Here is a 27,880-nt window from a genome sequence, read left to right as displayed (position 1 = left end):
AATTTTCAATTGATCCAGCCTTAACAACTTTTTTTTTTTGGGGGGGGGGGGGGGGGGGGGTGTGGTTGGAGAAAACGTGTTCCAGATTTTCACTACCCTGTATGGGAAGACGTGCTTCCCGCCATCACCCCTGAATGGCCTAGCTCTAATTTTAAGGTTATGCCCTCACGTTCTGGACTCCTCCCACCAGTGGAAAAAAGTTTATGGCTATCCCCACCAGAGGAAAGAGTTTGTTTATGTCTACCCTATCAAATCCTTTAATCATCTTAAACACCTCAATTAGATCACCCCTTAATCTTCTATACTCAAGGCAATACAAGCCTAGTCCATGTAACCTGTCCTGATGTAACCTACCCTTTTAGCCCCCGGTGGTATTCTGGTGAATCTGCACTGCACCCCCTCCAAGGCCAATCAATACCTCCTTCCTGAGGTGCGGTGCCCAGAACTGAATGCAGTACTCCAGACGGGGGTCTAACCGGAGCTCTGTACAGCACTCTACAACTTCTGCCCCTTTGTATTCCAGCTCTTTTGAGATAAAGGCTAACATTGCATTAACCTTTTAATTTTTTTTTTGCACCTTTCCACTAGCTTTGGGATTTCTGTACTAATTCTCTTAGGTCTGAAGTGGATGACCTTTCACTTTCCCATATTGAACTTCACCTGCCAGTTTTGCCCACTCACTTAAATCATTGTCCTTTTGCAACTTTCTATTCCCATCTATTTACTGTGCCACCTAACTTAGTGTCATCAGCAAACTTATATATACAGCTCTCTATTCCTTCATCCAAGTCATTTATAAATAGTGAAAAGTTGTGGCCCCAGTACAGATCCCTGGGGGACACCACTAGTCACATCCTGCCAATGAGTCCATACTCATTATCTCTACTCTCCTACCTCCTAACCAGTTCCCTATCCAAGGGAATGGGTTGCCTCCAATTCCATTTTAGTTAAGTCAATTATGTGGAACTTTGTCAAATGCCTTCTGGAAGTCCATATAAATATCATCCATAGACACTCCTTTACCTACCACGTTAGTTACCACTAAAAATATTTAACTAGGTCCGTTAGACATGACTCACCCTTTATAAATCCATGCTGGCTCTCTGATCAGCTCATATTTGTCCAAATGCTCTGTCACACTGTCACTAACAGATTCTAGTAACTTCCCCACAATTGACATTAGACTAAGAGGCCTATAATTTCCTAGTTTATCTCTCTTACCATTCTTAAATAATGGACTGACATTGGCAATTTTCCAATTCACGGGGACAGTTCCTGAATCGAGAGTTTTGGAAGAGCGAGACCAACGCATCAACAATTTCCTCGCCTACTTTTTAAACCCCAGGGGTGGAAACCATCGATCGGGTCCTGGCGATTTGTCTATCTTTAGTCTTAACAGTTCCTCAGTCACCATCTTTTAAAAACTTAAATTGGATCTAGTTAGTTCCTCCCCTTGGTTTATTTTTATTTTTCCTGGTATCTTTGGTATTTTATCCTCATCCTCTACTGTGAAAATCAATACAATGCAGCTGTTCAGTAAATCTGCCATTTTGTGATTTCCAATTACAGTATCACAGTATGTGTCATTAAAGGGCCCATGTTACTCTTAGCCACCCTCTTTCTCAATATATTTGTAAAAACCCTTAGTGTTGTCCTTCGTATCCCTCGCAAGCTTTTTCCTCGACATCTAAACACTGCTTCCTGATTTGCCTCCTGTTTTTAAGCTTAACAGCGTTGCATTTCACCAAACATTTGCATGGTATAACGCAAAGTAGAATAGTGCTTCCAGGATTGTTTAATTTTATACATTTATTTTCTTCCTTTCCCATACCACTCTTGCCATAAGTCATATGGGAGCGCAGAGGAAGACCCACAAATTAGGCCAGAACCCTGATATACCAGGTCCCAATGATCACGGAAAACTTTTCGTGGGCAGAACCTCCGGCCACCCCAAATATGCTCTCCCCATGGCAGAGGGCATAGCTGCGGAGGGGGCTGAAGGCATTTTCTGGAGCAGCTTTCCAGTGCTGCTTTTTCCACCCCCGCTAACAGACACCCAATTCATACCCAGTGGCATGGATGCCTGCCAGAAAAATTAAAACAGGAAAACCTCCCTTTGACACCATAATCTGATAGGGTCAAAGGCAGGATATACGAAAATTTGTATCCCAGCACTAAATTCAGGATCTAGATTTAGAATTTCTCTGATCTCTATATACATGATTACAGATTCCTGTAGCGATCAGTATACTTAATACAAGTAACTTGGAATGTTAGCAAATTAAGCCCAGATATAGATCAATGCGGGGATGTGTGGAGGCTATGCAACTACTCTAAACAATTTGCCAGCATCCACTGACAAGAGATAATTTGAAATTTATCACATACAAGGATCTCTCAAAGGTTGTGAAAAGATCTCAGCTGTGCAGGGACTTCCCTCGTGACCTGTTTAAGAACCTTGTGTTAAGTATTGAACACTGCTCACAATTTATAAATGATGCAAAGGTGGCAGCATAGGCATATGTCTCAAGTTGGTCAGTGTGGAGGATTTGTAACAATATAAATTCTAAAGCATGATGGTAGCACTGGGCAGGGGTAAAGCTGACCACACCAGGGTGGATCACAGCTGGCAGGGAAATAGTCAGTGTTGTGAAGTTAAAAAAGTTTCCTAGACTTTCAGGACTAATAGAAATGAATGTTAAAACTATAATTTAGTTTTTTTTCTGGTATACTGCAGGTGGTGATTCATTGCTGGCAGAGAGAAATTCAGAACTAGGTCTTATATACAGCAAAGCAGGTAGACATCACCTTTCCATACTCATGTTTTAAAAGGGATTATATCCCCAGGCATTTTCCTCTATGGATTGACAGCAGTGGCCTATTTACGTGAGGCTGAACAAACAGCGAGCAACCATTACCACCACTGGCTTTCAAATTTCATAGAAAAATCAAATCATAGCAAATGTTCCCAAAATATCAGGAAAGAAATCCAGAATCCCATGTGATAACACAGATCTGGACTTAAGCCAATGGACTTGCCAATAATCACTTTGCTGTGGTCTTTTGTTTTCACTTTTTCCATGCCATTTCTCTCCACCCAAGTCTCCTTGTTAGAGTACAGGCCCACAGACTTTGGATACACTCTGGTATCTCAGCCACTATTTAATGGCAATTTATCTACTGCATACAAATGAATTAAGATTTGCATTTCAATTTGCAGCCTCAGATTATGAAGCAGTAAAATCTTAGGAAGTAGTTCTAATGAAAATACCAATAGCTAGTATTGTTATAGAAGATGGAATGTCCTGAATCTTTGGGGAATGGGGATGTTTGTGAATAAGCAAATTAGATTTTCTCCCCACGAGTACAATCCAACAGGTGCAAAAGCAGCTACCGAACCATTTCATATCTTTTCAGCAGTAAGTGCACCACCTGTCTAAAAACAAAATCCACGGGCATTAAACAAGAATCCACACATCCAGTCATTATTCAGCATTTTTATTAAAGCAAGCATTCTATAATCCAAACGTTCAGTTTCAGTTTCTAATGCTCAACCATCAAACACACTGCCAACTAAAAACAGTGTGGATCTGCTGAGCATTTCCACAGTAATGGATTACAAAACTTTAAAGAAAGGAATGCATCAAACAACATTTCTGTGCATAAAACACCTACCCCGGCCTAGAAAACTTTTCATTTTACAATTTTTTTTTGTATTTTCCCATTAAGTCTAGGACTAGCATCACTTATGCCAGACCTGGCAGTGACTTTGTTTCATAAGCTTAGAGGTTTCCTTTCTTTTTTTGTATACATTTTTTGTTTTGCGATGTTTTAAATTTTTTAAGCTTTTTCCAATGTTTAGAATTTTTTTCTTCAGTAATGCAAGCTTCATGGTCCTCCTCTCCTACAAGGAAAAATAAAAGTTATAGAATATTTCTTTTCGTAGTCAATGTTTCAATTGAATTTCATCCACAAACAACTAATGGGTATTTTACAATAGGTTTGCAAAATTTGAATTCAGCAAATCAGGATCGCACTGCAGTAAAATAGCACGTTGGTCACTTCACACAAAGGGAAGTTGAAGAGCCTTGAATCAAAGTGTGCTACAAACTATAGTAATTACAAATGTGAGTTCATTATTGCAATCAAAAAATAGGACTTCAATTGGGTCACTGTCAACTTCTTAGTAGCTGAGTGAATGTCAATTGTCCACATCAGTGGTTGTACAAGTTTCAACTATTTTTACCCTTGAAATCTTAATTAGGAAGACAAATGAGAACACACAATTTTGTTCCAATTGCAGTTAGGGTCAACACACCAGAATCAAAGAGCAACTATGATGAACCAGGTGAATGTTGCACGTGTGGTTCCACCCGGCCTCCAAATTCACCCAGCAGTAGTGAATGTGGAACATATGCTACCAGATCTTATGGAATTGCTGCCAAAATTAGGTACAACATACTACATTCATAGTAATAGAACTATGACCACAGTAGCAGTCTCCATTAGTACTCACCTCCTGAAAAATTTAAACACCTGCAGCATTTGGCACAACTACTTTCTGAGCAGCCTCTTTTGCCTGGTGGGCCTGCAGTACAGCAACAGCTTCGTCAACCTGAATTAGAAAAAAAGGTCAAAGCTGCTATATCTTGGTTGACATTTCTACAGTTGAGTTCTGCTATCAATTGGAGTGAGCTCCATTAATCTGGACAACATTGGAAATCTGAAATTACTGCACAACTGCATGTTGTGTTTTTTTATTTTCTACATAAACTTACAGATCTGCCCAAAATAAAAGCTTACAAGCATCTCAAATTTGAAACCAAAAGCAATGATTTACCTTGGAGCGCAGAGACTCCGGGGACTCCAGCATATGAAGCAATTCAGAGTTGTCTATCTCAAGAAGCATCCCAGTGATTTTACCCGCCAAACTTGGGTGCATGTTCTGAATCAGGGGGAAAAGGCGTTCACCTGCAAGGACACATTACATTGGATAACTGACAATGAAAATACTGCATATGCATTTAAGCATTTTTACAACCTGGAGTAATAGAAACACTCACTTCAATCACATTGATATCCCAGGCATATGCAACTGCTATTTTTCTCAACTTTTTTGCAATCAAGCTGAGAATTATAGGGAAATGGAACCCTTCCCACTTTAGTCACACTGTGGCAGCATCAAATACTTCCATAACAATGTCAACATTCCTTCAGCTGAGCAGCCCCGACGGCACCATGCCCACGCTAACCACCATTGTGGCCCCCCAACGCTGTCAATTAGTGCTAAATCAGAACTGAATTCAGACTAATTGAACTCATTCACTATAAGACCCTGACAAACCAGTAAAAATTACATCTGAGCCTATAGACTATCCAGCCCCCCAAATGTCACTAATTTTAACTTTTTAAAAATTCGTTCATGGGATGTGGGCATCACTGGCCAGGCCGGCATTTATTGCCCATCCCTAATTGCCCTGGAGAAGGTGGTGGTGAGCCGCCTTCTTGAACCGCTGCAGTCCGTGTGGTGAAGGTTCTCCCACAGTGCTGTTAGGAAGGGAGTTCCAGGATTTTGACCCAGCAACGATGAAGGAATGGCGATATATTTCCAAGTCGGGATGGTGTGTGACTTGGAGGGGAACTTGCAGGTGGTGTTGTTCCCATGTGCCTGCTACTCTTGTCCTTCTCGGTGGTAGAGGTCGCGGGTTTGGGAGATGCTGTCGAAGAAGCCTTGGCGAGTTGCTGCAGTGCATCCTGTGGATGGTACACACTGCAGCCACAGTGCGCCAGTGGTGAAGGGAGTGAATGTTTAGGGTGGTGGATGGGGTGCCAATCAAGCGGGCTGCTTTGTCCTGGATGGTGTCGAGCTTCTTGAGTGTTGTTGCAGCTGCACTCATCCAAGCAAGTGGAGAGTATTCCATCACAATCCTGACTTGTGCCTTGTAGATGGTGGAAAGGCTTTTAGGAGTCAGGAGGTGAGTCACTCGCCGCAGAATACCCAGCCTCTGACCTGCTCTTGTAGCCACAGTATTTATATGGCTGGTCCAGTTAAGTTTCTGGTCAATGGTGACCCCCAGGATGCTGATGGTGGGGGATTTGGCGATGGTAATGCCGTTGAATGTCAAGGGGAGGTGGTCAGACTGGCATGAATGTTACTTGCCACTTATGAGCCCAAGCCTGGATGTTGTCCAGGTCTTGATGCATGTGGGCACGGACTGCTTCGTTATTTGAGGGGTTGCGAATGGAACTGAACACTGTGCAATCATCAGTGAACATCCCCATTTCTGACCTTATGATGGAGGGAAGGTCATTGATGAAGCAGCTGAAGATGGTTGTGCCTCGGACACTGCCCTGAGGAACTCCTGCAGCAATTATCTACTACTCTGCTACAACATACTGTTACAACAAGGCACCATGGCCAACCAGCACATCTAAATTTCAATATTACAGTACACCTGTTCATGTGAAAGACCAATTTCCTTTTTCCACTCCATCTTTATTAACTTTACTTGGGATTCTTACCCAGCATTTGCTTCTGTTCTTGGGGAGGGGCAGCAGCCAGCATGGAAGCAGTCAGGGGTTCTTGGCCTTGTACATGAACTGCAGGCTGAAAAGGAACAGTGTACATTCATAGTTTCAAAGTTATGTCCAGTTTTATCAGAGGCTTACTATATTTTAGAAAAATCAAATTCAGCGATTAAAACTGCCCTCAATCAACATCCATACCATACCACAGCATACATCATTTCCATACATCCATGTAACCCAATAGTCTCTTGCTGATCAGGGTTTGCTAACAGCAAGCAGTATCCCCTAATTATGGAACTATGTAGATGGGGCTACTGCTGATACTAGAATCAACTAAACTGGGAGAATAGCTCTCCAAGGAGCCAGTGTAAACAGGAGTTGTACTTAAAAGGCAATGTATAGAATCATTTAACAAGGGCAGTGCCAAACAGTCCAATTTATAACTTCATTATACACCTATTTGAAACACCTGCCTGCAAGCACACAAGCTTTAAAATGCTAGCACATTATTTTATCCAGACTATTAAATAGGCACTACCTTCAATAAAGTGCTGAGAAAACCATTCCCTGTTTGAAACACAATGGCAAATTGCATTCAATCACAACAGAGCAAGAAGCAAGACCTTGAATTTATAGGTTTTTTTTCCCCACCTCAGGACATCCCAAAGCATTTCATAGCCAATGAAGTACTTCTTGTAATGTAGGCAAACGTGGCAAACAATTTACACATAGCAAGGTTCCACTAACAGCAATGAGATAAATGCCTAGATAATCTGTTTTAGTGATGTGGGTTGAGGGATAAATTGGTTTAATGCCTCACCCAAAAGACAGAATTTAGACAGCGCTGACTCCCTCAGTAATGCACTGCAATGTCAGCCTAGGTTATATGCTCAAGTCGCTGGAGTGGGGCATGAACTTCTGACTCAGGCGAGAGTGTGTTACCACTGAGCCAAGGCTGACGCTTGACTGAATATAGATCAGGATATGCCAGGTTTACTGATGTCAGTCAAGGCATCAGTAGGGGTACAACAATTCACATCAGCTTTCCTATTAAACATATCTTGTGTAGGGATAGTAGTCTACATAAACTTCAATTGCATAAAGTACAGTGATTTAATTTACAAGACACTGCAGCATAAATACTTGGGAGCAAGAATATTTGCATAGCATACATACCTGTTGCATAGCAACTGGAGGTTGAGCATTTAGATGTTGTTGAGGATTGCGTACTCCTGCAGCATATTTGTACTGTGTAAATGAACGGACACCAGGAGCAGTAGCACCAGGGCGAGGTCCCATTGTCTGTGTTGCTGTATTGGCTTACAAAAAAATAAGGATAAAACACTCCAAACAGATCAAAAACCTCCAAAAGAGCCTAAATACTTCCATCATTTGTTTGCAATTGTCTAAACTACCACAAAGTAATATAAAAAGGGAAATATTGATAAGGTAGTATTCCTATCCTCCCTTGTTTCATTATTGGTTAAGCAGCCTGGAATTCCTGATTGAGTAATGTAATTAGAGCTTTTCCCAAAACCCATCTGTTCAGTTTCACAGAAGAGAACTGTGCACAATGTCCATCCGTGGAAGAATAGTGGGCGCAGATATTGTGGCAATTCAGATGGACAGGTCTTGCTATATCAGGTTAATACAAGAAGGAAAATAAAACAGTCTAGGCTAACTTTTGAACAATTTTATTTAACAACCCACTGAATGAATCGTCTTCTTCACTGAGAAACCCAAGGGTGAAACATGCAACCTTCCTGGTCTGTATGACTCAGACATCAGGCTTCATTTATCTAATGAACCAATAAGGAAACCCTTGTATAAAGTTTGGGCTCTTAAAAAAAAAACCTCATGACTCAGGATGCCCAAAGCACTTAGTCAATGAAATACTTTTGATAGGGAACGTCAAGCAGCAATGAGATAAATGACCAGATGAATGTGACACCTGAGGGCAGATGGGGCCTTGGTTTAAAGTGTCTCATTTGAAGGAGGCACTTGAAGCAATGCAGCACTCACTCAGTACTGCACTGAAGTGTTAGCATAGTCTCTGGAGTAGGGCTTGAACCCATGAGCTTCTGATTCAGGGGGCAAGAGTGCTACCACTGAACCATGGCTGACAAATGAAAAAAAGATAAGCTCTGTGTACAAACAAGCATTATTTCCTTTCAATGGAAAATGTGACAGATAAAATGTCACTACCTTGAATCACCAAGACAATAAACAAATGTCAAGTACAAGTTTATAACAAATGCAGATGGGTTCCACTTGGAGCATGGTGACAAAACTGACCACAGCTTTAAGCCCATTTCGTCAAGCAGTCTTTTCTTCAAAATAAAACAGGAATGGCTTTAAATATCTAAACTCAGCGATTCAAAGCTTGCCGTGTATTTTAGATTCCCCCCCCCCCCCTCTACAAATATAAGACTAATCGAGACAATGGAATAGTTCACTATTAGCACAGGGTAGGTAGAGTTAACGTGAGGATAAATGTAGTTTCACCACTAAACCTACATTGCAACAGTCACTATACTTCAAAATACTTCATTGGCCATGAAGTGTTTGGGATGTCCTGAGGCTGTGAAGGACAAGTTTCTATTTTACACCAGCACTCACCTAACTACGTACTTAGGTAAGGCCAAGCAGACATGACAAAGTTTTGTGTGTCTTCAGCTCCTCAAACACAATTGTGTGGGGGGGGGGAATGAATTTCCCTGCTTCTTTTAAAGAGACAGGCAGATGTGCTGCCACCCCTACTTCAATCCTCCTCTCAGCCATCTCATCCACTAGACTGAACTACTAGGGATTTGACCAGATAACGAGAGAAACTGTAGTTACAAAGGAAGTTAATGGAGCCACGTACTGGAACTATACCTCAAACTTAAACTTCTTAACACAGGTATCAACTCCACAAACCTCACTGTAAAACAGCAAATATTTTAATGCACTTAGTAATTAACTCACCAACACGTTGAGTGCTCATGACACGTGGCACCTGAGCAGAAGTTGGTCTCATGGAGCTGATGGTTGGTGGTCGAGGACCTGTTGGACGCATACCACCAGGCATGTTTTGGAATGCTGGAAAGGGAACAAAATTTTACACAAATTAAGGAAACCCTAAAATTGTCCATGTGACAATAAATGCCACACAAACATTTACATCTGATTAAAATGACCCATTAAAACCACTTTATCTTGTTCATATACTTACGTTGGGGTCTGACACTTTGGGCAGCCCATCGAGGGCTTGGTCGAAGCTGTGCAAGCTGACCTGCTGGGTAATATGCAGCGCGGTTCTGAGCCTGTGTGAACAGTTCAGTTAACAATTTATCGAGCTTTTTAAAATAGCACACGCTAATTGTACCAAAAGCTTTCATTTTTTGTGGATTCTATAAACACTGCTCTACCAATACAAAATTTGCATCTCCACTTCCAGCTTTTCTTCTAGTATACAATATATATTTACCTGAGGGATAGCGGCCATGAAGTAGCCAGAGGGTGGAGCAGGCTGATATGGATTGATAACAGGATTTGGTACAGCTCTGACACTCGCCATTCTCTGCATGTACTGGTTTGTCAAATGAGCTTGCCGTTCCTCTTTGCGCTGAGCCAGAGCAACGTACAAGGGCTTGGTGCTAACTATCCGACCATTCATCTCCGTTACAGCCTTGGTGGCCTCTTCTGGTGAGGAGAAACAGACAAACCCAAAGCCTTTGCTGCGTCCATGCTCCATCATCACCTATACAATAAAATTGAAATATTTCAACCAGTTGAACCATGGATTATTCCATTCATTAACCATATTATCTGAACATGTCGAAACAATTTATCCACCCACTGTTCGAAAAACAGATGATTTTTCCTTTAAAGTTTCATTTCTGTAATGGCTGCCTTCTAGATAGATGTCCAATGGAAACCATGCCAGCCAATGATTTTTTTTAATATAAAGTGCCAGAGGCTTAAAGCAAATCACTCAGTGCACTTAAGCTGGAATTTAAAAAATCAAATTATCTACCACTAATTTATCTCTACAACTCACTGGCACAAAATGTTCCTATCCCCACAGGCATTATGGTAGCAATTCAAGTGATTATGGGTGGGGGGGGTGGAAAAAACAGATCAATACCTTGGCACTGGTAATTGTACCAAATGGTGAAAATTCTTTGCGCAGACGCTCATCATCAATACCATCATCCAGATTTTTGACGTACAGGTTGACCCCCTAAAATAGAAAAATGTTCATAAAGTTGAAATTAAATATTATTCAAGCACAAATGTGCTTAAAATAAGGACGAGCAACACAGCATTTTCCAGGTTAGTTTCTGATTAGTATCAGTTAGTATCCCAGGCTGTTAAAAGAAGCCAGGGAGGAAATAGCAGAGGCTTTAACAATCATTTCCCAAACTTCACTGGATACAGGCGTAGTACCGGAGGACTGCTAAAGTTGTACCGTTGTTTAAAAGGGAGCGAAGGATAGACCGAGTAATTACAGGCCAGTCAGCCTAACCTCTGTGGTGGACGACAAATCATTGGAATCAAGTCTGAGGGACAGGATAAACTGTCACTTAGAAAGGCACGGACTAATCAAGGACAGTCAGCACGGATTTGTTAAGGGGAGGTAGTGTCTGACTAACTTGATTGAATTTTTTGAGGTGACAAGGGGGATCAATGGGGGTAGCACAAATGATGTAGTCTACATGGATTTTAGCAAGGTTAAGTAAAGGCCCATGGGATCCAAGGGAATGTGGCAAATTGGATCCAAAATTAGCTCAGTGGCAGGAAGCAAAGGGTAATGGTCGACGAGTGTTTCCAGTGGGGTTACACAGGGCTCAGCACTAGGTCCTATGTTTTTTGTGGTATACATTAACGATTTGGACTTAAAATGTAGGGGCATGAGTAAGAAATTTGCAGACAACACAAAGATAGGCCGTGTGGCTGATAGTGAGGAGGAAAGCAGTAGAATGCAGCAAGATATCAATGGACTATCAAGTGGGCAGAAAAGTGGCAAATGGAGTTCAATGCGGAGAAGTGAGGTAATGCATTTGGGGAGAGCAAAGAAGACAAGGGAATTCACAATAAATGGGAGGATACTGAGAGGTGTAGAGGAAGTGGGGGATCTTGGAGTGCATGTCCACAATTTCCTGGAGGCAGCAGGACAGGTAGATAAGGTGGTTAAGAAGGCATATGGAATACTTTCCTTTGTTAGCCGAGGCATAGAATATAAAAGCAGGGATGTAATGCTGGAGTTGTATAGAACACTAGTTAGGCCACAGCTCGAGTACTGAGCAGAGTTCTGGTCACCACATTACAGGAAGGGTGTAATTGCACTAGAGGGTGTGCAGCTGAGATTTACGAGGATGTTGCCAGGACTGGAGAATTTTAGCTATGATGACAGATTGGATAGGCTGGGGTTGTTTTCCTTGGAACAGAGGAGGCTGAGGGGTGATTTGATTGAGGTGTACAAAATTATGAGGGGCCTAGATAGAGTGGATAGGAAGGACCTATTTCCTTTAGCTGAGGGGTCAATAACCAGGGGGCATAGGTTTACTGTGATTGGTAGAAGGATTAGAGCAGAAATGTGGAAAATTATTTTCACCCAGAGGGTCTTGGGGGTCTGGAACTCACTGCCTAAGAGGGTGGTAGAGGCAGAAACCCTCAACTCATTTAAAAAGTACCTGGATGTGCACCTGAAGAGCAGTGACCTGCAGGGCTACGGACCAAATGCAGGAAAGTGGGATTAGGCTGGTGGCTCGTTTCTCAGCCGGCACGGACACAATGGGCCGAATTGCCTCCTTCTGTGCCGTAATTTTTCTATGACGTTAACTTACCTGTTGGACCACTAGCATGCCCAGCGAAATCAGTATCTTGGGACTAACCAGTTTTCAGCTCTTGCTCAGTAACAAACTCTTACATTTAATAAAGTCATTCTGACGACAGGATTACCTTTATTGCAGTACAGCATTACTAACCTATTAAAATAACCTTTAAAAAATGCCTTTCTTCCCCTCTGAAATGGGAGCAACATCCAAAAGATTTGGGCTACCACTGGCTCTGAAGGCTATTTTTAGTCATTTGAGCAGAGTCAGTGCAGAACCCGATGTTGTCTTTTCATGTCACCAAGGGGGAACATGCAGATGAAAAATAGCAGCAACTGAAAACCAAACATTGAGGCTGACAACTACCAGGTCACTTAAAACTAGATTTGCTAGCAGCGCTCACCTAGGTTGCATATGGAGAAATAACCTCAATGATGGCTTAAAGTTTACTGTTACCCACTAATTACTGACAAACTGCAAGCTTTCTCTCACCCTCATCTTTCATTATGGGGTGAAACTAGACCAGGCCAAACTTTTCCTTCAAGATCAATAAATACTAATAAACCACATAGATAGATTGTTGTGTTAACAAAAGTACTAACTGACAATCTAAATCCAGTGGCCATTTTACTAAGACTAGCAAAGTGATACCAGAAGTGATGGTCAGCCAATTCTTCAACATTTGGCACCCATTTTAAGAGGTAAAATTCCACTTACTTGAGGACAATGAGTTCAAACACCAGCAATTCTGCTACTTACCTGGTATCTTGTGATCCGGTCCTGTTTCATCTGTTCAAATTTGCGCTTAAGCTCTGTCTGTCGCTCAACTTTTTTCTGGGCACGGCCAACGTAAACCTGTCTTCCGTTAATTTCTTTTCCATTCATCTCATCGACAGCCTAATAAATGCATACATTAGTTTAAAAAGTGGGAAGGAATGTCCAGTGTAATTTCAGTCAATGCATAAGCTGAAGGCTAAAGTATTTTGCTCCAGCTAATATAAAACAAATCAATCACACTTTCTGCTAATGGACCAGTATAATTGCAAGTTGAATTTCTGTATCACTGCCAAATGACTGCACACATCCTTCATACACAGAAAATGCCACTGCATAATTGCTTAGAACACACCGTTGGAATCAATGCAAGACAAACACCAGAAGGGAAAAATCCAAGCAGCCATAATGTTTGTCCCCAATTAAAGCATTTCTAGTCACTAGATGTACACAACTGGGCCACAATGCAATTCTTCCCTTCTTCTCAACCCCCAGAAATTCCAACAGCACAACTGAGACTTGGAACTTTCCACATGGTTTATTGCAAGGGCTGTAAGCCTTTGAAGAGCTATATACTAGACTAAGTCTAAAATCTTGTAGTTGAACATTGTGTACAAAACCCATTTCAGAAAAGTATCTTTCTGGACTTATCACATGACCTTAAACAGCAGAACTTTACCACCGCTGCTTACTTTTTGTGCATCTTCATGCTTTTCAAAACTGACAAAGCCAAAGCCCTTTGATCTTCCACTGTCATCTGTCATGACTTTTACACTCAGGAATGCCCCTATTAAAAAAAAATGCACAAAATGCTTTAAGAATTCGTCAGTACATAGATTGAAAATATATTGTAGAGATATTTGCTGGTCAACTGATTCAATGCAGTTTCAACCCCAGAAATTGTTACACCCTTAAATGATATTACATCACATTGTGGTACTTGGACACTTCTGTCCCTGAAGTGTGAAGGGAGTGGGGAGGAGGCCAGTTACCTTGGTAAATAGTTAACTGATAATAAAGCCAGAATATCAGGCAATGAAAGCTGAATTATACGTAGTCATGTGTATTTTAATATTGTTAGATACTGTGTTTAACAGCTACAGACCAAAATATCTTCCTGTCGATCATTACCAATTGAGAAGTAGCTTGCATTACATGGCCAGTAAAAACTGAACCTTGAAGCCAGGCAATTCATTCCTATTTGTTATATTCGTTATATGCTGCTTTATCCTGAATGAAGTTTTCAGGCCAAGAGTTTTATTGCCGTTACTTCAAAGGTAGATAAATCCTATACCACGATACCAAGATGTGTTAGGATCAGTAACTTGAAACTTGTGCAAATTAATGGGACACAGACTTTATATGTAGTTGCCAAGGATCTATGGTGTGCACTATGTGACCCGCAAAGGCAAAATGCTTGGTCATCTTTGACAAAGTCAGTACAACCATAACCAGTCGTGCTTATGCGGACAGTTCAGGAAATTTAAAATTCTAGACAAAAATTTTTTGCCAAGTATTAAAAGCAGTCAGCAATTACTACAATCACACTAAATAATCTAGAATGTAATGTCATATTTCAGACAAAATTAAGTGGGGAGGCAGGGAGGAGAAATCAAGCTCTTCCTTAACCCAAAATCTGATAACCTTGCAATCACTCCAGGGTATCAAACATACACACAAAGTTTTTAATGCAAAAAGATAATCAAATGATTTTAGTGAATTTGCCAAATTTATTCAAAGAATTCAAAAGTGAAATGAAACTCACCAAATTTGTTGAAGATTTCTTTCAACCGCTCATCATCCATATCTTCCCCAAAGTTCTTGATGTAGACATTAGTGAATTCCTTTGCTTTGGCTCCAAGCTCAGCTTCACGCTCTTTGCGGGATTTAAAACGGCCTACAAAACTATAGAAAGCAATGTTAAAGTTTAAAAAAAACTATCACTTAAAAATGATAAGTACTATTTTTAATGTTCTTATTCCTCCCAAAAAGGGACTCATGCAAGGGTATGAATTTGAAAACAGAAGCCCTCTGGTACATCACTAAAGCAATCATTCTTCATCCTTAAATCTGGATAGCAAATACCAGTTTGTTCAAAATTGGGAACCATTATGTGGGGGGCTTGATCAAGAAGTTTGCAGATGATACAAAAATTGGTTGTGTGGTTGAGGAGGAAAGCAAAAGACTGCATGAAGATATCAATGGACTGATCAGATGGGTGGAAAAGTGGCAAATGGAATTCAATCCAGAGAAGTGTGAGGTAATGCATTTGGGGAGGGCAAACAAGGCAAGGAATACACAATAAATGGGAGGATACGGAGAGGTGTAGAGGAACAAAGGGACCTTGGAGTGCATGTCCACAGATCCCTGAAGGTAGCAGGGCAGGTAGATAAGGTAGTTAAAAAGGCATACGGGATACTTTCTTTAATTAGAAAAGGCATAGAATATAAGAGCAGGGAGGTTATGCTAGAACAGTATAAAACATTGGTTAGGCCACAGCTTGAGTACTGCGACAGTTCTGGTCACCACATTACAGGAAAGATGTGATTGCACTAGAGAGGGTACAGAGGAGATTTACAAGGATGTTGCCTGTACTGGAGAATTATAGCTGAGAAAAGATTGGATAGGCTGGGGTTGTTTTCTTTAGAACAAATGGGGCTGAGGAGAGATTTAATTGAGGTATATAAAATTATGACGGGAGTCGATAGGGAGGACCTATTTCCCTTAGCAGAGGGGTCAGTGACCAGGGGGCATAGATTTAAAGTAATTGGTAGAAGGGTTAGACAGGAGCTGAGGAGAAATTTTTTCACCCAGAGGGTGGTGGGGGTCTGGATCTCACTGCCTGAAAGGGTGGTAGAGGTAGAAACCCTCAACTCATTTAAAGAGTACTTGGATCTGCACTTGAAATGCCGTAACCTACAGGGCTACAGACCAAGTGCTGGAAAGTGGCTGGCATGGCTGAATGGCCTCCTTCTGTGCCATAACTTTCTATGATCCATTAGTCAAGCTTCATCATTTCCTCACCTTGACGTTTACAAACATTCATTTCTAATGAGGGCCACTGAATAGCAACCAGGAGAATGAACCCAGGCCAATTTCCTCCCTTCATAGCCCAGAAAGCTGAGGTTAATTGCATAACCTTTTACCACTTTACTTCAGATCCGTCAACCGAGCAGATTAGGAATAAACATAGAACTTTCCTATATTGTATGGTTTAGTACCTCCCTACTTCACCCCTGATACCATTTTCAACTGTAGAATTTTTAGTAAGCAAAGCGTAAATTTTTTTAATAAAACTAACCTGCTGTTTTGATTAAGGGAAAGGGATAAAAAGTGCTGAAAAATTTATTTGCACTATACTAAGGACAGACAAAATAAAAATGCAGCGTTTTGGATAGAGACCAACATATTACATCACATTTAAAGTTTTCACAAGATGCAAATTATTTGTTAACCAAGTCACTAACAAAGTACCCGACAGATGCACTCCCTTTTTGGAATTCCATCATAAAAATCTGCATCTTTATAATTTCAACTGAAGAGCTTTTTAAAGAATGTATATTTAACTAAAGTGCCAATACAGCTTCAATTGCCTTGAACCCTCTAGTAAACCAGCATCCAGAGACTGCCAAATACATCACCAAGCCACATATCTGACCATATAAAATCAGACTTCCTGACAAGCTCACTCCTTGGGTACTAGTGAAGCAAGATAATGCTTTTATCACCAATTTTGCTACAGGCCATTGTTCGCATGAGAAAAAGGTTCCTGATAATTAAGAGTATGTCAGGTGCTACTTTGTACAGCAGCTTTATTATTAAACCTAAAGTCTACTGAAAATCTGTTTATTTAAAATCCATATACGTACACTTTCCGATCATTAAGAAGCATGCCGTTCATTTTCTCAATGGCTCGTTCTGCTGCTTCATGGGTCTCAAAGTGAACAAATCCATAGCCCTTAGACCCATTTTCATCGCAAACCACCTAGGGAGAACAAAATCCTGGGTCAATAATGCATTCAAAAGGTTATTTAGCACAACTTAAAATATTTTCAGTTCTGCAAGTCAAAATTTCATTTTCTACAATGTCTTTAAACATTTAAAGATACAACAATTTATATTTATATAGCACCTTTGGGTTTTAAGGAAAGGTGAAGGTAGAGCAGTCAAGGGAGGGAATTCCAGAGTGTGGGGCCTAGACGGCCAAAGACACAGCCATCAACAGTGGGGTGAATGGAGGGATGCACAAGAGTCAAACGAGCAGAGTATTGTGGGGTTGGAGGAGGTTATAGACACAGGGAGATATAAGGCCATGAAGGGATTTGAAGACTATGATGAGAATTTTAAATTGGAGGACAGAGAGCCAATGTAGAATAGGAGCAGGACAGGACATGGGCAGCATAGCCTTGGATGAGCTGAATTTTAAACAGCGTAGAAGATGGCAGGCCAGCCAGGAGAGCATTAGAATAGTTGAGCCCAGAGGAGTCACAGGTATGATTTAGTTTCAGCACAGGGAGACACATTTATTGAGGCAAATGTTTTGAAACATTTACCTCAGGATTATTTTTGGCAATGATGGGTGGGGGGTGGGAGAAGAGACAAGCTTATTTTAAACTTAAATTAGACCTGGGTCTAAATGCAACCCCGAACCGTTCGGATTCAAGTTCTAAAGGTCATTGCTGAAGTTACACAGTCTCTGATTGTATATAAAGTATTGTAAAATCTGCAGAAGTTGTAGTTCTAAATCTGGAAGTAGCGCATACAGCCACAGTAAGGAAATCTAACAATCTTGAGGTGTATAGTCAAGAGGGATAGAACACATTACAGGAAGTGAGAGTGTCTGTATATGTCACTGGTCGACATACCACAACAAGGATATCCAGGTATTAGAGGCAGTGCAAAAAAAGAATCCAGCTTAAAGCATCTGAGCTGACGAGAGGGCGAAAAGCCTGTTTACCCTAAAGACGACTCGGGAGATTCAGGATTCTTAAGGAAATATAGATTGAACCCTAATATGTTCAAGATTGCCACAAACTCTAGAAGCAGGGAAATGGGCTCCAGCTTAGAAGAGGGATGGTACACAATTTACATTGGAACTATTTTACACAGGAGGTGGCATGCTTTAACCAGTTGAATACACATTATGGGTAGCTGCTCATGATTTTTGCTAGGGGCCACTGTTCTCAAATAGTACGGAAAACTGTGAGAAATGGAAAGCTATTTGGGGGAATGATCTATTGAGAGTTATTAATTCTCACCTTGCAAGAAAGTATGTTTCCAAAAGCTGAAAATGTATCATATAGAGCTTTGTTATCAATGGATTTGTCCAAGTTCTTAATGAAGATGTTGCCAACTCCAGATTTCCGCAAAGATGGGTCACGTTGAGACCACATGATACGAACAGGCTTGCCTTTGATAACATCGAAGTTCATTGTATCCAAAGCACGTTCAGCTGAGGGGAGATGAACAAAGAAGATATGTTAGTATGTAATGCTTGTTTAGATTAGCAATTTGCCCAGGGATTTAAAAAAACTGCAAACACTGAAAATCTGAAAGGAAAATGCTTAACATAGAGCAGTCAATCAGCATCTGAAAGAGAAAGACGGGTTAACATTTCAGGGGAACACCTTCATCATATTATTAACCTGTCCTGTTCTTGCATTTGTTATTGATGTTTGAAGTCTGGACTCTGAAAATAAATTCTTGTGCTCTAAGTGGTAAATCATAGTATAAAGTCCTTTTCCCTATATACAATATGTTGTACAATAATATGCAGTACAATCATGATTAGCTACATCAATTCATGAATTAATATAGTCATCGTCACAGATGGATACATGGCCAAATCATTTCATATCTAACATAGGCACAGAACTTTAAGTGAGCAATTCTGTAGGGTCCTTACTTTCTGCTCATGTTCCTTCTCTCTTCCCACCCCACCACCACCTTAATGGAAAGTTATGATGTCACACTTAAATTAATTTATAAATTTTCAACTTCCAAAGTAATTTGCATAAAACATCTTTTCTTGGAAGGAAATTGCAGATGTGTAAATTTTTCATGGTTGGTGGCTATACTCTACTTCATTCTATAAGGAGGACACTGCTCATCCAACAGGATAATGTTAATTTTACCATTCCTTATAAGGCCATAATATAAAATGTAAATACCAGCGGGTACATCCCTTTCAGCTACACCGCTTATGAAGACAATATATACATCTAGGGATGGGCAATAAATGCTGGCCTCACCAGCGACGCCCACATCCCATGAACGAATAAAAAACATTAAATTCTGTAACTGCAAGCCCACCTTACTTTTATGTCCTGCTGCAATACAAAAATTGTCTAAAGAATGGTTTAATGAAAGAATTCATTAAACAAAGGACATCTACACTTTTAATCAATTTCAAATCTTTTCATTATAACTGCTCAATTCCATTTCTCCACAGAGCATTTTAATTGCATTAAACCCATATAAAATATTCATTGCATTAGCATCCCCTTATTCTGTAAAGATTCTGCCCTACTTTTCTTGCTCCTAGTTTAGTTTTAAAAAGGCACATTTCCAAGCATTTGAACATCATTGAGATATTTGCCCAAATCAACCTTGGCAATCCCTATTAAAATTTTGAAACATTCAATTATGTCATCTTGAAGTCTCTTTTCCAAAGAAAAAGTTCAACTGTCCAAACATTAACTTAAATTCCCAATATCCAGTTTACTCCCATTACTTCTGTACTCTCAATTTCTTTCCTACGATTTGGTGAAAACAGTACATTGTACTTAAAATGGGATTGGACTTTGCACATTGTAGTATACTGGAACTTCTTGATTTGTACTCTATTCCTCTTCTGACACAATCCAGTAACATTTATTTTTATTGAAGCTAAATATTCAGCTGTCCATTGCATAATTTTATTCAAAGTGATTTGTGAACAAAATTTAAGAGGTAAATTTGCCAACTTCACACTTAAAAGGTTTAATTATTCTTTTATAAACTTCACTATTATTAGCAAAAAAAACAATTACAGGTACCCACTATTAACCCTTAGAATGCCTGAAAATTTTATGATCTGAGCCGTCTTTTGATTAAGAAATCGAGCTCACGTCTCGATGCTGAAACACACCCTACAGTAATGTGATTCAGATGGGTTTTTTAAAACTATAGTAAATGCTGGTTTTTAAATCTGCTCGTCATCATCTTTCCCTTCCCCATTCTTTATTATCTGATTAATCCTTTTTTGAATTTTCTGAGCCTGGAGAATTGGAAAGGACCGTTCTTAGCATTGTACGCTCATTAGCAGACAAATCCTAAATTTGAGCACCATAATCTGTTAGTATCAACAAAATTAACAAGATTGTCAATTCTGTGTGACTCCTCAAACTCCCATAATATCCACCTCTGCAGCCCAGCAAGACAAAACACTTCGACAACCTGATCTACAACAATTTGGAACTAAAAATCTTTACAATCTCTCTCCCACATTAGATTAAGATCAATTGCCACAAAATAGTCACACTTCCCTCCGCCACTTACAGATCTGACTATAACCTACCTGTTATACTCAATCTCAGCACCACAGGCAAAAAGTCATATTAAAACCGTAAGTTCTTAGAATTTGTATCTGTGATATCAATACAATATTGCTAAATTAACTCAGTACCAGCAAACATGGACCAGATCCAAAGTAAAGCTCTCTCCGTACTGCCCCAGCAATGCTCCTTAAGCCCAATCTCATTAAACCAAGACCTCCTCACCCCATGTGGGCACTCAATGTCAGGCAAACATACAGCATCTGTGTAGATAAACAGTAGCTTGTTCCAGGTAGTTTTCAGCATGATCGGTTTCTACACTTGTCAATCATCAAGTAACCAACCTCACCCTCCATTCAATATTTCATTTCCCATACCGGCAATGTCATGGCTTTCTCTGCATAATTGCCAATTTAGCCCGCATTCAAACCATTTTGAATTATGAACCTATATCTAGGAAGTCTGCATCTACATTGCCAAAACTTATTTCATAAAACACATACAAGCTGACTTTCAAAATATCACCATGATCTCTATCCAAAAGAGGACAGACTGGATTTGAAATTGGTTAATACTTAAAATTTCTTTCATTCAAGGCAGGAAAATAAAGATTTGCCAACAGTCCCCTTTTTCTTCAGTTTCCTCTCAAAGGCAATGACCCCCAGAACGCAGAACCATTCTTCACGCGTGAGCCTAATGTCAGCATTCTGCAAAACCCAATCCTATCAACACATGTACTTGCCATTAAAATGAGTGTTTCTTTCCCTATCCCCTATAATGAGGCAATGATTCCAATTGCACTGCTTCACTCATCAGTTCAACTAATTCAGCACAGACCACAGTGGGAGAGGTCACTCAATTGTCATTTCCAAGGAAGCCATCCCACCACAGCATTAAATGTTAGCTTTTAAAAACAAATCAGTACAACTTTTCTATATTCAAGGACCTCCAAGGGCAGTAAAGAAGGGAAGCTAGGAATAAGGATAATCCACTTATACCCAATCCATGTTGTTGAAACTAGTGCCAGGGCTTCTTGTAACCATTGAGTCCAGACTCACATTGGTCTCTATTACTGAGGCACCTACTTCCTCAGACTTCAGCTTCTCCCTGTGGATAAAGGCACTGGCCCAGTCACCTCCTCTGATAGTACTGCTAAGTTTGGGAACTCAATGTACAAAAGTCATCACAACCCTTTACTATGCAGCAAGATATACTAACCAAAGATTTATTAACAATTTCTAAAACTATTCTGTATGAGGGGTGAGAATGGCGATGGTAAGTGTAAAGACTGCATTTATTTCGTTCCTATTGTTACAAACCATAATCTGGATAAGACAGGCAGACAATCTGATGCAACTATTACCCATTTCTCCTTTGCCTCCCCCCTCCCTATTAAGTGTCTGGAAACACAGAATGGCAGTTGGAAACGAAGCCAAAATAATTTCTGACGTGTTTTTCTTTCAAGAATACAATTCAGGTAGCTTGCTCAAATGCCACTGGTCATTGGTGCACAACTGGGGACTGTGGAGAAGATGTGGAAGAGGAAGAGAGTTTATGTCTCCTTATTTGCAGACAGATTGTGTACAACTCACCTGATGTGACATTTAGCTCTAGTCCAATACAAAGTGTTTGCTTATAGAGTGGCCATCCAACAGCTCAAAACACAAGTTCAACGGATTGTGGCACCAAGTGTACAGTAGTCTCCTTTACCCTATTTATGTTTACAAATTAGGATTAATTCTCTCAATTTCCAACCTGCTGGCTTAGATATACTGCCCCGATTCACCTAGGCCACTGTAGAAAGTATATTTCTACACCAAATTAGATCCAGTTTCAGCATCCAAGAGACTTAGTGCAAGAAAATGAACTTGCATTTATATAGTGGCTTTCATGACCTCAGCGCACCCCAAAGCACTTCAGTCAACTTTTGATGTGTAATTGCTGATGTAATGTAGGGAAACATGGCAACAATTTGCGCAGCAAGACCCCGCAAATAGCAATGAGATAAATGACCACATAATTTGTTTTGATTATGTTGTTTGAGGGATAATGAGAGAACTTTGCTACTCTTCTTCAAATAGCCAATGGGGTCTTCTATTTTCATGAGGGGACAGATGGGGACTCCGTTTAACGGCTCCTCCAAAAGATAGCACCAACAGTGCAGCCCTCCTGCAGTACTGCACTGAAATATCAGCGTAAACTATGTGCTCATGTCTCTGGAGTGGGGTTTGAACCTACAGCCTTTTGACTCGGCTAAGATTGTTACCATTGAGCCAAGACTGATAGTGTTCAGGCAGTTGATCAAGCACATCACAGAATTCTGGTGATGGCTCAGCAAGTGTACCCAGCAAGAAGCTGAAGTATACAGACCAGTTCCTGATCTGATTAGAACTAGTTGATAGCAAAATCAGGGACATTGTATGTAAGCTCAGCTGACCTCAGCCAGTCCCTGGGTTTGGGAGGGGAAGGGGGGGGGGGGTGTCTCATTCCTTCTCACTATCCAGCATAGTATAATTATATGTATGGAACAAGCTGTCGAATAACACATCAACCCTCAAGAATGGCCAGTCGGGCGAAGTAGCAGGGTGACTTGAAATTAACCCACTAAGGAAAGCCGGTTGGGCACAATCGCGGGTGCGATTAAAAAAATTGTCAAACTTATGGACAGATCTCAGTCCACGTCAACCACGTCCACTGCTGCGAGTCAGAACACACTGTCTGGAGGCCGCTCTTCAGGCGCTGTACATAATGAGATACACCACATGGTGGCTGCCAGCCTCCAACTCGGGGCCCCAATTAAATATTGGGAGAGGGAGGGTGGGAGAGAGGGGGGGCGTTTGTTTCGACTATTAACCCGAGCCTCAGACCCGAAAAGTCGGGTCTCTCTCTAGAAACAATTTAAGCCGAGTTGAGGCGTGTAACTCGAGGCGGGGGACAGGAGCCGGCCTCGGGGCCGTTTCACGTGGTCCCGACATCTCTCTCTCTGCCACCCCCCTACCCTCGTGTCAGTCTTCCCCCCACCCTCGTGTCAGTCTTTCCCCCCCCCTACCCTCGTGTCAGTCTTTCCCCCCCCCTACCCTCGTGTCAGTCTCCCCCCCCCTACCCTCGTGTCAGTCTCCCCCCCCCCTACCCTCGTGTCAGTCTCCCCCCCCCTACCCTCGTGTCAGTCTCCCCCCCCCCCTACCCTCGTGTCAGTCTCCCCCCCCCCCCCTACCCTCGTGTCAGTCTTTCCCCCCCCCTACCCTCGTGTCAGTCTCCCCCCCCCCTACCCTCGTGTCAGTCTCCCCCCCCCAACCCTCGTGTCAGTCTCCCCCCCCCCCTACCCTCGTGTCAGTCTTTCCCCCCCCCTACCCTCGTGTCAGTCTTTCCCCCCCCCTACCCTCGTGTCAGTCTCCCCCCCCCTACCCTCGTGTCAGTCTCCCCCCCCCTACCCTCGTGTCAGTCTCCCCCCCCTACCCTCGTGTCAGTCTCCCCCCCCCCCCTACCCTCGTGTCAGTCTCCCCCCCCCCCCCCTACCCTCGTGTCAGTCTTTCCCCCCCCCTACCCTCGTGTCAGTCTCCCCCCCCCCTACCCTCGTGTCAGTCTCCCCCCCCCCAACCCTCGTGTCAGTCTCCCCCCCCCCCTACCCTCGTGTCAGTCTCCCCCCCCCCCCTACCCTCGTGTCAGTCCCCCCCCCCCCTACCCTCGTGTCAGTCCTTCCCACCCCCCCCCCCCCAAACCCCTACCCCACTCACCCCGCACTCGACTCACCGTCGGCCGGCTGCTGGAAGTTGACGTAGGCGTAGCCCAGCGAGCGGCGTGTGATCATGTCCCGGCAGACGCGGATGGAGAGGATCGGCCCGGCCGGGGAGAACTTCTCGTACAGCATCGCCTCGGTCACGTCCGGGTGCAGGTCGCCCACGTAGAGCGAGGCCATGGGGTAGCTGGGGGCGCTCGGGTTCATGGCGGGTGGAGAGGAGGAGATGGAGTGGAGGAGGGGGGGGGGGGTAAAATCCAAACGGTCACTTAACTTCAACTCACTCGGTGCTGCGGCGGTTGGGATCGGGGAGGGAGGGCGGGGGGGAGAATCTGGGCCCAAACAGATGGGAGCGGCGCTGCTTTTCTTTTAAAAAAAAAAAATTTTTCTTTTTTTTTTAAAAAAAAGGGAACGATTAAAACTAAAAAAAAAATAAATAAATCAGATCTCAAGCGGCGGGTCGGAGGTGACAGAAAAAAAAAAGGGGGAGAGATTTTCAAACGGCGCCGAGTGTGGGCCTGGGCCTGGCGATGTGGAGGGAGCCTGCGGCTGGAGTTGGAAGGAAGCCCGGGCTCCGGTGGGGGTGGTAGGGGTGGGGGGAAGCTCGGACGGGTGCTTGTTTTCTTTAATCGGTGACGGGCTCCGAGCCGCTCCTCACGGGTTCTTTTTCTTGTCGCGTCGTCGTCGTCGTCGGTTATTTTTTTTTTCAAAAAAAAATAAAAAAGTTTTTTTTTTTTTCTTTCTCTTCGGGGGTTCCGAGACGTTGAGAATCTTCGAGTTGATTTTAATTTTTTTTTTCCGCCGTCGAAACTTCTCTCTCTTTCTTTTTTTTTTGGGGGGGGGGGGGGTGGGAAAGAATTAGAAGGAGGAGAGAGAGGGGGGGGGATTTTTTTTTTTTTAAATTTTTTTTTTTTGGGGTGAAGAGTTTTTTTTTTCCGCTTTTTTAAATTTTTTTTTTTCTTTTTTTTTTAAACCATTTATATAGAGAGAGAGAACAGAAAAGTGTGCTGACGGGAGAGCTCGGATGGAGCCTGGTGCACACGGACACACACACAGCCGGGGATCGGAGGGTCAAACCGGCAGGCTCGCCGCTATTTATACTCGCGCACGCGTCACTTCCGGCGGCGCACGTCCCGCCTCGTCGTCGTCTCCTCCTCCTCCTCCGTCGTCCTCGTCACCTTCCCTCCCCATCGACTTGAACGGCGCGCGTACGTCACAATCGCGCGCTTCCTCCGCGCTTGAAAGGGAGGGAGGGGAGAAGAAATAGTCCCGGCCTTTTCTTTTAAAAGTAATCCCGCGGTTCAATCATCGCGAGATTTTAGTAAGTAGCCCTGTTGAGTAAGTAGCTGAGTGTTGGGCACCTTGGAGTGGAACTTAAAGTATGCACGTTAATGGTTTGCTCAGATTTATTGACTGAGCAAAGCAAGATTCAGTTATTAGTTCGTGAAATTCCCTTTTCCCCGTGCATCAATTTTAGTTCCGTACACAATTTCCAGATTTATCTACCTATGTCTAAAAGTTTTGAATCTGGCACACATAAGAAAGAGGAGCAGGGGTAGGCCATTCGGCCCCTCGAGCCTGCTCCGCCATTCAATAAGATCATGGCTGATCCGATCCCAACCTCAAATCTAAATTCATGTCCAATTTCCTGCCCGCTCCCCGTAACCCCTCGTAGGATCTGTAGGACAAAAACTGTACGGAGGGACTGAGGGATAACCGCAGGGGCCAAAACGTTGCTAAAACAGCTTGCACCTATGTAGCGCCTTTAACATAGGAATATGCCCCAAGGCACTTCGAAAGATTGGACACTGAGCCATGTGAGATGGGGTGACCAAAAGCTTGGCCAAAGAGGTAGGTTTTAAGGAGGGTCTCAAAGAAGGAGAGGGAGACGGAGAGGCAAAGGGGTTTAAGGAGGGAATACCAGAGCATGGGGCCTAGGTGGCTGAAGGTACGACTGCCAAATAGGATGCAGAAAGGGCCAGTCAAGTTTGGGGAGGGTGGTAGGGCTGGAGGAGGTTACAGCGATGGGGAGGGGTGACGCCATGAGATTTAAACGCAAGGATGAGAATTTTAAATTGGAGGCATTGGAGGACTGGAAGCCAATTTAAGTCAGCAAGCAACGGGATGATGGATGAGCCAGACTTGGTATAGGATAAGATACGAGCAGCAGAGTTTCAGATGAGCTGAAGTTTGCAGAGGGTGGAGGATGGGAGGCCATCCAGCAGTGCATTGGACTAGTCGAGACTGCAGCAACTCGCCAAGGCTTCTTCGACAGTACCTCCCAAACCCGTGACCTCTACCACCTAGAAGGACAAGGGCAGCAGGCACATGGGAACAACACCACCTGCTCGTTCCCCTCCAAGTCACACACCATCCCGACTTGGAAATATATCGCCGTTCCTTCATCGTCGCTGGGTCAAAATCCTGGAACTCCCTTCCTAACAGCACTGTGGGAGAACCTTCACCACACGGACTGCAGCGGTTCACGAAGGCGGCTCACCACCACCTTCTCAAGGGCAATTAGGGATGGGCAATAAATGCTGGCCTTGCCAGCGACGCCCACATCCCATGAACAAATTTTAAAAATGATAAAGGCATGGATGAGGATTTCAGCAATAGATGGGCTGAGGCACACGATGCTAAGGAGATGGCAGCAGGCTTTTGTGATGGATCGAATTTGGTGTTGGACGGCGTGGTTGTGAACAGTCTTGTTCAGCTTGAGCTAGTGGCCGGGGAAGTGAATGGAATTGGTGGCAAAGATATGGAGTTTGTGGTGAGGGCCAAAGACAATGGCTTTAATTCCCAGTGTTTTAAGTGGAGAAAATTGTGGCTCTTGTGAGACTGAGGCTCCGATTTTAACTGGGGACCAGTTTTTGGCGTTCAAAACTCACCCACTCCTCCACAAGGAAATTTTTTTTAAAATTAAACTTACCTTTTGGGGGCCTCCTGGCCCCAATCTGATTCCTCTGGTGTAGACCTGGCGGGGACTCAGTGCCGTTTCCCGCTTAGGCCTACTAATAAAAATTGCAATCGGATCCTAATGACGTCATCAGGACCTGAATATGCATACATATGCCCCTGTTGCCTGCGATGAAAATCACAGCAGGTCAGCTCTTGGCAGTCCAAGTCAGTTACCCGCCCTGGGGGATTTTAACTGCCCACCCCCTGGATGTCAGACAAGGAGTCTGACAACACACAATCAGTTAAGCGGTCTAGAGAGCTAATGGAAAGATACAGCTGTGTGTTGTTAGTGCAGGTGTGGAAGTGAACGCCTTGTCCTCAAATTACGTTGCCAAGGGGCAGCAGGTAGATGAGGAAGAGGAGGGGGCCAAGGATCAATGCTCGGGGAACACTGGAGGTCACAGTGCAGGGGGCGGGGGGGGAGGAGAAGGCATTGCTGGAGATGCTCTGGCAATGATCAGATAGGTAAGAATGGAATCAAGCGAGGGCTGTCCCACTATGCTAGACAACGGAGGACAGGAGGATGA

General features: G+C 42.8%; 1 protein-coding gene across 2 annotated transcripts; it reads right to left on the bottom strand.

Annotated features, from left to right (window-relative positions):
- Positions 1–3,482: 3,482 nt before the first annotated feature.
- On the bottom strand, positions 3,483–25,481 carry LOC137320258 (polyadenylate-binding protein 1). 2 transcript variants are annotated; one of them, XM_067982036.1, is made up of 15 exons: positions 24,407–25,481; positions 18,380–18,573; positions 16,991–17,106; positions 14,887–15,026; positions 13,814–13,908; positions 13,107–13,244; positions 10,658–10,753; positions 9,998–10,270; positions 9,743–9,833; positions 9,496–9,609; positions 7,705–7,838; positions 6,523–6,607; positions 4,841–4,971; positions 4,517–4,615; positions 3,483–3,904 (listed from the first exon to the last, which is right to left on the bottom strand). In XM_067982036.1, the coding sequence occupies exons 1-14, from the start codon at positions 24,597–24,599 to the stop codon at positions 4,529–4,531; spliced, it is 1,887 nt and encodes a 628-aa protein (XP_067838137.1). In that variant the 5' UTR covers positions 24,600–25,481; the 3' UTR covers positions 3,483–3,904; positions 4,517–4,528. The 2 variants fall into 2 exon arrangements, with proteins under 2 accessions (XP_067838137.1, XP_067838136.1); XM_067982035.1 differs by having other exon boundaries at positions 7,705–7,847; positions 24,407–25,480.
- Between the last annotated feature and the right edge of the window lie 2,399 nt (positions 25,482–27,880).

The sequence above is a fragment of the Heptranchias perlo genome, chromosome 3 (assembly GCF_035084215.1).
Source record: "Heptranchias perlo isolate sHepPer1 chromosome 3, sHepPer1.hap1, whole genome shotgun sequence".
In the NCBI taxonomy this organism is placed as follows: Eukaryota; Metazoa; Chordata; class Chondrichthyes; order Hexanchiformes; family Hexanchidae; genus Heptranchias; species Heptranchias perlo.
The sequence above is the reverse complement of the archived record's forward strand: the minus strand, read 5'-3'. Positions and strand labels throughout refer to the sequence as shown.

What these genes read in the sequence shown, in the direction of transcription:
- LOC137320258 (XM_067982035.1), bottom strand. Translation starts at nt 24,599, where the DNA reads ATGAACCCGAGCGCCCCCAGCTACCCCATGGCCTCGCTCTACGTGGGC. An exon ending in CCAAAGTGTCAGACCCCAAC is followed by an intron (nt 9,610 to 9,742) that starts GTAAGTATATGA and finishes TTCCCTTTCCAG; the next exon opens with CATTCCAAAACATGCCTGGT. An exon ending in CATGAGCACTCAACGTGTTG is followed by an intron (nt 7,848 to 9,495) that starts GTGAGTTAATTA and finishes TTTTTTTGTAAG; the next exon opens with CCAATACAGCAACACAGACA.